Raw genomic sequence first — 13,177 nt, 5'->3', positions numbered from 1 at the left:
GTATTTTGCGTTCCCTCTATGGTCTCAAAACATCTGGAATAAACTATTGTGAGCAAAAGGTGAAGCGAAATGAGAATTGGACTGTAAAGTCACAAGATTAATTTATCTGAATGGTAGTGTAAATGGATTATTTTGTTCAAACAAATGTTATAGCTACTATTATAATTTAATTTTGTATTATAAATAAATCTTTGTGTATCTCAAGGCTGTGATGTAAACTGTGACAGTACACATTTGAGAAATAAAATGATTCCAATTCTTGCAATCTCTTATTACATCTTTTTCAAATTCTCTCATTTTGTTGGCATTTCTTATGTTTTAAGCTCCATCAGTCAGGGGTATGGCAGTGAAAACAAACACATTTCTTGCTGAATCGGCACAGGTCTCGAACAGTGTTATACAGTACCACGGCCTGGGGTGATACACGGCTCCAAGCCACTGGGTCACCAAAAGCTGTGGTACTGTACCAGGCTGCAAAAACCATGCTGCATGTCAACAGAAATGTGCACATGTAGTATGGGTTCTGGTGAGAATTTGTTTCCCCACTTTGTGTCCTATAAAGCACAAAAAAGCTTGTATGTGGTTATTGTATGCACAGTTGTGCTCAAAAGTTTGTACCATTTGTACCATTAACCATTTGTAAAGAAAACAAGTGAGTAGGCAAAAACATGTTTTATTTATTTCTTATAAAAGAATGGCACAATCATAAAACAAAACATTGCAACAAAGAGAAATGAACTGACCCCTGTTCAAAAGTCTGCTTACCCTTAGTCCTTCGTACTGTGTATTTCTTCCTTTAGCATCAATGACAGTGTGCAGTCTTTTGTAATAGTTGTCTATGAGGCCCCAAATTCTTGCAGGAGGTATAGATGCCCATTCGTCTTGGCAAAATGCATCCAGGTCACACAAAGTCCTTGGTCGTCTTGCATGAACCGCACGTTTGAGATCTCCCCAGAGCAACTATTAAGGTCAGTAGACTGTGATGGCCACTCCAGAACCTTCACCTTTTTCTGCTTTAATCACTGCAGGGTCAACTTGGCCTTGTGCTTAGGGTCATTGTCGTGCTGGAAAGTCCAAGAGCGTCCCATGAGCAGCTTTCGTGCAGAAGAATGCTAATTGTCTGCCAGTATTTTCTGATAACATGCTGCATTCATCTTGCCATCAATGTTCACATGATTCCCAGTGCCTTTAGAGCTCCCCCCAAAACATCAGTGAGCCCCCACCATGCTTCACAGTGGGGATGGTATTCTGTTCACTATAGGCCTTGTTGACCCCTCTCCAAACATAGCGCTTATGGTTGTGGCCATAAAGCTCTATTTTAGTCTCATCACTCCAAATTACAGTGTGCTAGAAGCTGTAAGGCATGTCAAGGTTTTGTTGGGCATATTGTAACCAGGCTTTTTTGTGGCAACTTGACCATGCAAATCATTTTTATTCAAGTATCGTTGTATTGTGCTCCTTGAAACAACCAGAGCAACCTGTATTTCTCCTGAAGTTACCTGTGGGTGTTTTCTTTTTGTATCCTGAACAATTCCTATGGCAGTTTTGGCTGAAATCTTTCTTGGTCTATCTGACCTTGACTTGGTATCAAGAGATCCCTGAATTTTCCACTTCTTAATAAGTGATTGAACAGTTATTTTTTTTAATATCCTTTCCCCTTTATAAAGTTCCATTACCTTGTTACGCAGGTCTTTTGACAGTTCTTTTCTGCTCCCCATGGCTCAGCATCTAGCCTGCTCAGTGCATCCACATGAGAGCTAACAAACTCATCAACTATTTATACACAGACACTAATTACATTTTTAAAAGCTGCAGATGTGGGAACTTCACTTTAATTGCCATTTTCACCTGTGTGTGTCTCCTTGTGTGCCTGTACAAGTCCAAACATTCAAGGGTATATAAACTTTTGATCAGGGCCATTTGGGTGATTTCTGTTATCATTATGATTTTAAAAGGAGCCAAACAACTATGTTATAATAGATGGCTTCATATGATCACTATCCTTAAATATATATTTTTTTAAATATGGTGCAGTACGTAAAACAAATGACCACAAGAGGGAAGAACTCTCCTCTGCCCATCGCTCCATTAGATTTTTTTCCCATACTGGGATTGAAGCTAATGGAGTGACCTGTGGATGTGTCTCCTGCCATCTTGTGGACATTGTTTGTAGATACTGCACGGTGTTGATCGAAACCCATGCTAATTGAGAAAAAATTGAATGTGAATCACCACACGAGATGTGAGTGTGGGAATGACCTTAAGAACGTTGTCTCATCTTCCAAGGTCCAAGTTTTTGATTCTTCATAAGGGAAAAGATTGAGTAAAATCAAGTGTGAATCAGACGGCTCCAAGCCAAACAGCACATCAGTACAGCACAACAAGCAGCTAATAGGCATCGCGCTGATGCACTGCTGTGGCCTAGGATGGCTAGTGGTCTAATCCACTATCATTACCCGACGTCATCTAGAAAAAACATGGAGGACTGCCATGTTTAACCGTATATTTTTTTCAGAGATCCATAAATATGGATCCAAAAATGTTGAGTGTGCTAACATTTCCCTTTTGCACATTTGCATAAAGAACATAACAGAACGGTCAACTGAGCATTGTGTATGGGAATGACCTTTTGAAAGCCGGCTCTCCCAGGGTCCAGTTTTCAGTTTCACGGTGGAATAGATTGAGTTAAATATTGTGTAATCAGAAGGCTCTGAGCCAAACAACGCATCAGTACAGAAAAACAAGCGATAAATCAGCCAGTGCCTTCACGTCCAAGGCAATGCCATTTTGACTGAGATGGACTACAACATTTACGTTGAGGTCGGTCAGCAGTAACTGTTATCCAGCCCGACTTATATTTTGATACAACAAAGTATTACCATGGATTTGCCTTTATTGGAGTGTAAGAAATGTTGGGGGAGAGAGGAGGAGAATGGGACCGATGGATGGGTAGACACAGGGAGTGGATAGAGAGGATGGAACAGATGGACTTATGAGGATTAAGTGAAATGTGTTTGTGGCTCGCACTACAAAATCACTCAAGAAAAAAGAAAGACAGGGACAAGAGGGATGGATGGAAAACATTTGAAGATAGTCTGCTGGAGCGGACGGAGGGGCGTGTAGAGGTTCTGGGTGCCTTATATGGTATGTTTAAAATAAAATCTTTGAATTTAATGTTTTGTTTTGTAGTATCATACATGCACAGGAATACACATTTAAGGTCAGGACAAGGACCTTAATATCGTGGGCATATCAATTTTGAGTAATGTGTAGATTTAAGAATTAGAGGCAGTAAGAGGTAATATGTAGACCAGTCTTTCCCTATCCTGGTCCTGGGTAGCCAAAGGGGTGCACTTTCTTGTTTTTGTCCTAGCTGCGCTATCTATTTCAAATGTTGCCCTACCAATTACACACTTTGATTGATGGAATCAACATGCCATCAAGTCATTCATTTGAATCAGGTGTGTGTTCATGGGAAAAAATACAAATGTGCACCCCTTGGGGTCCCCAGGACTAGGATTGGGAAACAGTGATGTAGACCAACTGCATGACACAAGAAGCCTGTGGCACTGTGGAAAGTAACTAATGTGGCATAACTATTTTTAGTTTTAGGCAATTGAAAGAGAATTTGCTTGTGGTTATGTTGTTAACATGAGAATTATGAAAAGTGATAAGGCTGAGTGGATGCTTTTCTTAGACACAAATTCTTCCAGTTTCAAGTGATTAAACATTTATATCAGTTCTGGTTTAAAAAGGACGTTGAAGTTCATGTTCAAGAGTCTCTAAGCAATGACAGCTTGAGAGTTTTTTTTATTAGAAACATTTTCAAGAGCTTATAAATGGAAGAATATTGTAAATGTTTATTTGTGATCACATTTGAAGGATAATGGAGAGTATCAATTATTTGGTGTTATGAAGAAACAAATTCAGTGTCACGCCTGCACTTAATGGATTCATTTTCCATTTTAAATGCCCAGTATGGGTGTCACTAGGGAGGCCGCTTTGAATTGCTGTTGGTCTTATTGAAAGAGGTTAAAAAACAATTGCAAAAAAATTGCTTGCACAGCAGGCAGATGGACTGATCCACATGCCCTATGAAATTAGCAATATTTTCATTTTCACTTAGGGGTGAACTCACTTTTGTTGCCAATGTATAGACATTAATGGCTGTGTTGCGTTAGCAAATTTACACTGTTATACAAGCTGTACACTCACTACTGTACATTGTAGCAAAGTGTCATTTCTTCAGTGTTGTCACATGAAAAGATATAATCAAATATTTACAAAAATGTGAGGGTTGTACTCACTTTTGTTAGATACTGTACATGTAATTAAGGACATTTTGGATTTAAACTAAATAGAAGCTGAAACAGTTCAGTATATAAAGACGATTTACTACCTAGGTAGAGTGCTATGTATGGTATATTTTAGCACAAATTATAAAAAACATTGTAGTAGTTTGTTAGTAACTGACTTTGAATACACTCTACTGCAACATGCTTTGAATGATCGCTTCCAACAACAGATATTGATATTGTGGATTTGGGGTTACCCAAATTAAAAAGCTTGGTCCCTGGTCATTGCAAAACCATTATACTGTAAGGATCTTTGCAATATGAGTCATGTTATGATTCCCACCAATTGCGAAATCCCATGTGCACTCCTATTCCATGATGCATAGGGTGTTTGCCTTAAAGGGCCAGATTCCTGGTTCTGCATCCTTGTCCTTCCGTACACTACAAAACCAACAATTTAAGTGTACATGCCCTAAAATAATATCTTATTATTATATTTTATTCTTGGAATAAATACTCCAATTTAGATAAAGTTACATATATTAGCAGCATCATTTCACAGATTTGTGGCCTCAGCCAACATCTTTGCGCAGGAATATAAACGATTGAAACCACCTGTTATACTTTGTTTCCTGAGGGAAACACTGTTGAGAAGCACTACACCAGACCACCTATATAGTACTGTTTGAGGAAAATGATGATGATGATGGTGAAGATGCACAATCTTATGGTGATGAAGAGGATTATAATGAAAGCTGTTGTGATTATGATGATGATGAAGACGATGGTCATGGTGATTACTCTTGTCGATGCTAATCCAAATAATTTGTCTTGCCCTGTAGGTGGTTGGACAGATGCAACCAGCATGCGATCCAGTGGGAATAACTAGATTCACCTAATACACAAGGATTAATGTAGATTAATGAGGATTACTGGCCAGCAGAGAGGTAGATTGAGAGATTGGACTAAAACATTAAACAAAATTACAATCTTCAGAAGAAAGACCAGGTACACTGAAAGAGCCACATGTTTCCTGAGAAAACGAAAGGAGACAGAAGAGAAGGATTAGCGGCTGAATAGGGTGCTGTAAACCTGAAGCGTGTATCTTGTTTAGACAAGCATATAACAGCATAGGATGATCATGCTACTAGATATCTGGGCTGTAACACATGGACCAGAAATTTACAATTTAAGGGAAATTCTTTTATCCCTCTTTTTATTTCTCAAATGCCTCAGTACGATCATCCTTTTCATTTGCAAATGATTCACAAGTTTTTGCTGGATCAGTGTGTGAAGGGTGTTTGAGAGGAGCAGTTGAAGAGGAGGCGGCGAGAGGCTAGCCTGCTTCCTCATCCGCATTCGATCCATCTGTCTCGATCAGCGGCAAGTAAATCTCCCGAGTTCATTTCACTCTCTGCTCTGTTGACCTCTGACCCTGCTTTTATCCACACTGTACTCGTTCCCTCCCTTTATTCTGCCCTTGCCCCATGCCCTCTTCTCCGTCCTTCACCCTATCCAGATGTTCTATTGCCGCCTAGCCCTTCTCTTCTCTGCCCAATCAATCCACTGTGTTTTGGTCCTTCCAATCCTCCTCATTCTGCCTTGGGTGCCCCAGCAGCCCCCCCCCCCTGTTGTCATCACAGTCCTCACGGTACTCTCATTACTCCTCAGTGAACCCTGTGCCCAGGCTCTTAAGGAGCCGCCGGGCCCCACTTTGCCATCGTTGGTCTTAAGCTCCTCCCCCTATCTCTTGCTTCTTCTCTTCCACCTTGTCTCTCCATCTGTATTTTTCCGAACAGTGGCCCTCGGCTCAGGAGCTTAAAACCGCCATGTTGGAGAAAATGTCACGATGCCACCGCTCCCTGCTCTCGCTGACTCTGACCTCGCTGGCCCTGGCTATGTCCATCCTGGCCTTCTGCACTTCATACTGGTGCGAGGGGTCCCACAAGGTGGCCAAGCCTCTCTGCCTCTCCCCGGTCAAGATGAAGAACTGTGGGCAGAACAACAGCCAGCCTTACACCACAGGTAGGGACCAGCACGAGAACAAATGGAAACAATGATTAGTTTTGTTCGCCTGTCCTTTTGGCCTCATCGTTCAGCATTTGAAAGCACGCTGAGGATCTCTGGAAGGAGCACCGAACCAGTCGACCTCTAACTTACTGCACTGTAGTAATACTAGTCCACAAATATAAATGTATGTCATCTAAAACTTTGCGATCCGATTTACTGCATTGTCTATTAGCCCGTTTTAATGCAATTTACAATTTTCCCACTGTGTAAAGAATACTGATTTATGACTAATCTGCTGTAGATTGTTGTACTGTTTAAATGTATTCCATTTACGCTAGGGAGCTGTTAATGGAGTTATACGCATGCTTTATCTCTGTCACAGATGAATAAACATGGTCCTGTTGTCTTTCAGGAACATGGCTAGAGAATGTATTTATTGCAAATGATTGCAGAACATACACTGTTGAAGTATGTAGATGTCTAGAAACATTAGGGATGCTGCTTGACTCTGTCACAATCCATCCAGTCACACTCTACCTACCGTTCTTCTCAGAGAGTCCCACTCTGGACCCTAAGAACCCTGCTGAAAATGTCACCTTGTCACCTAAAGAAAAGGAAGAACAGGAGCTTCTTCGGAAACAGGCCCTCGCCAACGCAGTGCAATACATTTGGGAGACAGGCGAGGACAAGTATATGATGCGTTACTTTCACACAGGCTTCTGGGTTTCCTGTGAGGCAGAAGAAGAAGGTGGGTATTATGTATGACTGGAGAAAACATAACCTTTCCCAAAATATCCTTTCAATCTAGAATCTTTCTAATGTATTTATTTGGAGACTTTGGGGGTTCCAAACTTTTGCGGCCCTAGTCCTGGGTAACATGGTCTTTTGCATGCTAATGTTTGAATAGGATTTTCCACTAAAGAGATGTCGGCCAAGTAACCAGTATACCAAGAACCTGGCTGTTTCTTGTACTGTAAGATCCAATCTCCTCATTAATTCCTTAGCCTCAACCAGCAATTGTTAAAGAGAGCTCAATTAGGACAGTGAATACAAGAGAAAGTAGCCCAGTGGTCATCAAGAAGATTAAGAGTTTGAGCTTTTGTCTTGACCCCAAAGATAGAGAGACAGTAGACCTATGGCTTTTTTGTGGCTTCTTTCACTAGCAATGTAAGATCTCACTTCGGCTCAAGGGATCACAAATTAAGCCAGTATGTCCATTTCTTGCTTAATTGATTATGAGATATATTAAAAGTCAATATACTGACGTTGTTGTTAATAAAATTGCATTCCTCCTACTGTAGGAGAGATGTGCCGGAGCTTTATTGAACTGACACCAAAAGAGACACAAGGTTTGTGCCTAATGATGTATACAAACGCTGAATTGCTGATATAATTTATTGTCCATTGAAAGGCTTCGACACCACTGTTATCGCAAATATACATTAATTCATTCATCTTTATAGCTCCCCCCCCAAAAAAAAATGGCAATGGTGAGAACACAACCAATTGGTTTGTGCTCATCAAAGGTAGTCCTGCCACAATGTAACTGTTTATACCATAGATCATCACTTGTCAAGTATGGGGCCTAATGCCAACTTAGTATTCAATGTTTTTTTCTCTCTTTCCCTCTGACAGGGGTGCTGTGGCTGTCAGTAGTATCAGAATGTGTGTACATAGGTCTGTTGGCCATGGGCTTTCTCCTGATGTGGGTGGAGGTGCTGTGCCTCTGTGGTCACAAGGAGATGTACGCTCTCAAGATCAATTCCTTTGCTGCCATTTGTACTGTCCTTTCAGGTGAGACAGCTACCATTGGGAGAACATCTCTTAATATTGTTCTTGTGTGTAGACTATGCCAAGAGCAGTTTTATAGTCTGGAAAAAGCAGAAATGTGTTTTAAAATGGTACATATTGTACATATTCCTTTTTTCTGTTTCTGACCCTTTTCCTCCCTCTCTCTTTCTCTAATGAAAAAGTGCATTTATTATTACATGCTGTAAATACTTTACATATATACAGTCCCTTCAGATAATATTAAGACCCCTACACCTTCTGTTGCGTAATAGACTTGAATTATAATTATGTTTGTTATCAATCCACACAAAATTACACACAACGACAGAGCAAAAACACAGATTTAGGATGTTATAACTATTTATTTAAAGTGAAAAATTGCAATATTTAACACATGTAGGTAATAAGACCCTTTATTCAGTACTTTGTAGAAACGCCTTTGGGAGTGATTACAGCTTAGGATATTCTTGGTTATGTTTCTACAAGCTTTGCACAACTGGATTTGGGCAGTTTCTCACATCCTTCCTTGTAGATCCACTCAGGCTCTGTCAGATTGGCTGTTGAGCGTTGTTTAACTGTGATCTTCAGGTCTCCACACAGATGTTATCCTGTGCTTTGGCCAGGCCACTGAAGGACATTCACAGACTGTCAGATTAGATGGGGAGCGTTGTTTAACTGTGATCTTCAGGTCTCCACACAGATGTTATCCTGTGCTTTGGCCAGGCCACTGAAGGACATTCACAGACTGTCTGATTAGATGGGGAGCGTTGTTTAACTGTGATCTTCAGGTCTCCACACAGATGTTATCCTGTGCTTTGGCCAGGCCACTGAAGGACATTCACAGACTGTCAGATTGGATGGGGAGCGTTGTTTAACTGTGATCTTCAGGTCTCCACACAGATGTTATCCTGTGCTTTGGCCAGGCCACTGAAGGACATTCACAGACTTGAAGCCACTGCAGCATTGACTTGGCTATGTGCTTCAGGTCTTTGTTGTGTTGATAGAATAAATGTTGTCCCAGGCTGAGGTCCTGTGGGCACTGGATCAGTTTCTCTTCAAGGACCTCTGTATTTTGCTCTGTTCCCCTGTCCTGACCAGTCTCACAGTCCCTGCAGTTGAAAAGCAACTCCATAACATGATGCTTCCACAACCATGCTTCACCAAAGGCATATGAATTAGCCGGGTGTTGATTAACCATATTTCATTAGCCAGGTGTTGACTGACCTTATTTTTTTGTTGATTAACCCTAACATGGTCTGTACATGAGATTGTTTTATCATTTTCAATGAATTAGCACACAAATGTGTTTTTGTTTTTCTTCATGGGGTATTGCAGGTTGATGGCAAAATATATGTACATATAATAAATACAAAATTAAGTCTATAAAACAAAATAATTTGGAGGAAAAAAGTGAAGGAGTGTGAAACCTTCTGAAGGCACTGTAGAGTTTATGATAGGATCCAAAAAAATAATATGTGAAATCCATTCTTAAATGTGTTGTTGTATATATCACATTTAAATATAATTCTATAATTAATAATACTATAAATTTAATATTCAACAACTGTTACATCCCTTTTTTTTTTCTTGTGTGGGTCAGGTCTGATGGGGATGGTGGCCCATATGATGTACACCACAGTTTTCCAGATGACTGTGAGCATTGGACCTAAAGATTGGAGACCTCAGTCCTGGGACTATGGCTGGTCATTTGCGTAAGTATCTTCTTAAATGAGGATTTGCTCAACAACAACAAAACTATTGAACTAATAATATTTATCAGTTGATTCATGAAGAATATGATTATTTTAAAATAAATGTTAACACTGTAGTCTCAAACATGGCTCAAACTACAATTTTGACTTTAAGGTTGTTATATCCTTGTATCTATAACATTGTCTATGAATTGCAGAAGGTTTTAATTTCCAGTCCTATCCCTCAGCTTTTTGCAGATACAAGGGTGGGGAGGACACTTTGTTATTATTGAAACCCCCAATTCCCACTTTAAAGGGTAATCCACCCAAAACAAATTCTTACAATATACAATGTTGAATAAAGGAATTATTGGAAAAAATATATGTTGTAACCTTGTCCTCAGGCTATTATGTATGGTGAACAGAATTTTTTTTCCGTGCCACTTGGGGAACAACATAATTTGTGTTTGTTAATATATGTTATGGTATATTTCAGGGATGAGAATTAAGAAATCTAGTTTTCATAGAAGCTGTCTATACTGTTGCTCTTAATTAGGCCTTACAATGTATTCAATGTTATGCTTAAAGAACAACCTAACAAAACAACCTATCAAGACATGGCAGTACCATGTTTGTCAGAATTATGTCAATAATAGCTACAGTTATGTAAGAAACTAGCTTGACATTTTTCCAAGTGGAAAGTTGTGAAAATCATGGCTAACCCGTCCTCTGTTGTGCAAGAGGTTGTGGGCTATATTACCCTAAAAAGCATACCCGCCTTCATACTGCAAAAATCTACCGGAAACAATTTGCTTTTGGCATACTGTTTCCAAGGCCTTCGTAATCTGACGTAATTTATAGTATAGTCAGTGTGTGAATAGAAGCAGAGCATTTGGTTGTAATTTACATTGGTGAACTAGCAAAAACATTGCCACTGACCTTCAAGGAAAAAATATTCCTTACTTTCCAGCTACCTAATTACAAACTGTAGCTACCAGAGCCGGCTAGCAAATGACCTCCATGAGAAGAAAATACAAACATCTTAAATAGCATAATGTTAACTGGTAAGTTGATATTGCCAGGATTCCACTGAATTCTAGCAAGCTTACTTTAAGATTGCTAGCTATTCTTCACTGACTTTGCTAGCTAATGACAACACTGCTATCTTTCAAAGTACATTTGATAATGTGACGATGGCAAGACTCTTGAACAAACATTGACTGGAGTTACATTATTTGTGTTTTGGATGGTAGCTTTCCTAAATGAATGGTTGACCCAAATAACAGAACCCTGGATGCAATATTTGATAATGCAAAATATACTTTGGATTGTTTAGACACTGGGAATATATGCCAATGGAAATATGCACTTAATTTTAACATCTCTTTTTACTTTCAGGCCATAATTACATCTTAGCCATAATCGACAACTATCACAGCCCTGTTATTCTTTCTTTCTGTCATCCCAGTCTAGCCTGGATCTCCTTCAGCTGCTGCATGGCAGCTGCTGTCTTCACCCTAAACTCCTACACCAAGACCCTGATTGAGATCAAGCACCATGCTCGCGTTCGCCTAGCAGAGGCCCGAACAGCCATCCAGGCGCCCTCATACGAAGAGGTGTTGCAGTCTGCCGGGGGTGTCTACTCAGTCAGTAACATGGTCCCACACTGCCAGAAGGGGGCGTTAATTGACACCATGTGGGAGGGGAGGAGGCCGTCTGTGGGTCCAGAACCAGGGGTTCCAGACCCCCGAGGTCTAGGGATGATGGCGGGTGGCTGTGGGGTAGAAGGGTGCGAAGACTGCGAGAGGGAGATGGATGAGATTGAGGATGCCCTGGATAAGGACGAGAAGGGTGAAATGGAAAGTGAGGAATGTGAAATGTGCTGAGGTAAAGAATGGGGAGGTGTTAAAAAGATCTGACTCAGTCCTGGATATCAGTGTTAAATGTTTAATTTAAAAATGTTCATGTGTTCTAGATTTCAAGGAGAATTTCACTGTTATAACAATGTTGGATGGCTTCTTCCAAGACAAACTGTAATTCATGACATAATTTAGCAAAAGTAAAGCAATTGCTGCTACTGTAGCAAAAAATTATAACTAATTGGGTCATCTGAGTATGTAAAATACATTTTACTTTCATATATTTGTTTCTTGCAGAAGTTAAATTTAGATATTTGTAAAGGCTGTTTAAAGTAAACAAAACAATGGATTCGTTTTTATTGGCCCATCATCTATATAGCTAATCCATATTGTGGTTTCAAGACAATGCCCAAGAAATACCTGACCCAGGCATAAAAATCGAAGAGGAAAGTTAGGAGCTTAGTCAGGGAACTTTGAAGACATTGGAATACTATTCCATTTCTCAATGTGGTTCTCAATGTGTATGTAAAATGTTCTCTTCACGGATGGCACTGACTTTAGCTGTCATCGAATCATTTTTAGATTCATAGCTGGTCTAGTTGGCTAGATTGGGCATGCAGGGCAGTCACTCAGGGGCTCTGACTAACAGGGCATTCCAGTCAGTTCATTGCAAAACTCTTGAAATTGAAAGACATTTGCTGTAAAACTGAACCTAATAACAACCTCTCTGCAAATGCAGTAATGTTAAACACTTTATACAAATGGTACATTACTTCACCTCCACATGACAAAATGTGTACCTGTTCAGAAATCTTCAACTGAATTTCTTGATGAACCATGGCAATATTACAAGCATTGCAGAACACTTGTTATTATACTGGTTCATAGAATTTCAAATATATATTTTTATAATATCTCCAACATCAAGAGGAGGGCCTCTAAAATGTTATGCTGAGCACATTGAGCTTGTTGAGTATAAAATTCTATTTGTATTCTATTGCAGTGTTTCTCACCTTCAGTCCTCAGGATTCAGAGAACTGATGGTTTTCATTCTAGCCCTAATCAAGGACAGATTTAGACCTGCCACAACAAGTAGAATAGAAAACCAGTGGAGGAACCCTGTTATATTGAAATTATATAGCAACCCTATTATTTCTATCCTGATATTACTGGTGACTGTGGTTAGATTGTGAATAAAATGTATTGAAAAAGGGAAACTGTCACTTATGTATGTGTCATTCTCCGCTATGACATCGGATTTAATGTCATGTCCATTGTTCTAATGAAAGTAGGCAAATCCTGGGAACTGTCTGTTTTGCCAATTAATTAATCTGATATCCCTGACAGAGTATTAAATTCTCTAGTCTAGTAATACAGAGAAAAGCAAAGATTACATCTGGAACAGAGAGCATTGTAGGTAAAGACAGATGCTTCTCAATGTTAGACAGAAGATTACGTCAATAATCTCCTGTGTCAGAGGACTAAGGCCATGGAGTGGGAGGTGGAGAAGGGCATGGAGCTAAGATAGAAT

At 39.8% G+C, this 13,177-nt stretch overlaps 1 protein-coding gene across 3 annotated transcripts; it reads left to right on the top strand.

The window, feature by feature from the left end:
* Window positions 1-2,716: 2,716 nt before the first annotated feature.
* Window positions 2,717-12,859, top strand: LOC105025882 (germ cell-specific gene 1-like protein). Of its 3 annotated transcripts, XM_020050047.2 has the most exons (8): window positions 2,717-3,144; window positions 5,138-5,678; window positions 6,095-6,320; window positions 6,859-7,053; window positions 7,607-7,654; window positions 7,941-8,099; window positions 9,697-9,808; window positions 11,256-12,859. In XM_020050047.2, exons 3-8 carry the CDS (start codon window positions 6,125-6,127, stop codon window positions 11,671-11,673), a joined length of 1,128 nt encoding a protein of 375 aa, XP_019905606.1. In that variant the 5' UTR covers window positions 2,717-3,144; window positions 5,138-5,678; window positions 6,095-6,124; the 3' UTR covers window positions 11,674-12,859. The 3 variants fall into 3 exon arrangements, with proteins under 3 accessions (XP_019905606.1, XP_010895211.1, XP_034150792.1); XM_010896909.4 differs by having other exon boundaries at window positions 5,583-6,320; XM_034294901.1 differs by having other exon boundaries at window positions 5,532-6,320.
* Window positions 12,860-13,177: the final 318 nt, after the last annotated feature.

The sequence above is a fragment of the Esox lucius genome, chromosome 10 (genome assembly GCF_011004845.1).
Source record: "Esox lucius isolate fEsoLuc1 chromosome 10, fEsoLuc1.pri, whole genome shotgun sequence".
NCBI lineage: Eukaryota > Metazoa > Chordata > Actinopteri > Esociformes > Esocidae > Esox > Esox lucius.
This window is presented reverse-complemented; position numbering and strand designations above follow the sequence as displayed.

Coding starts and splice junctions, on each gene's coding strand:
- LOC105025882 (XM_010896909.4), top strand. CDS start 6,125: ATGTTGGAGAAAATGTCACGATGCCACCGCTCCCTGCTCTCGCTGACT. Junction 7,054..7,606: donor CTGTGAGGCAGAAGAAGAAG/GTGGGTATTATG, acceptor CTCCTACTGTAG/GAGAGATGTGCCGGAGCTTT. Junction 7,655..7,940: donor GACACCAAAAGAGACACAAG/GTTTGTGCCTAA, acceptor TCCCTCTGACAG/GGGTGCTGTGGCTGTCAGTA.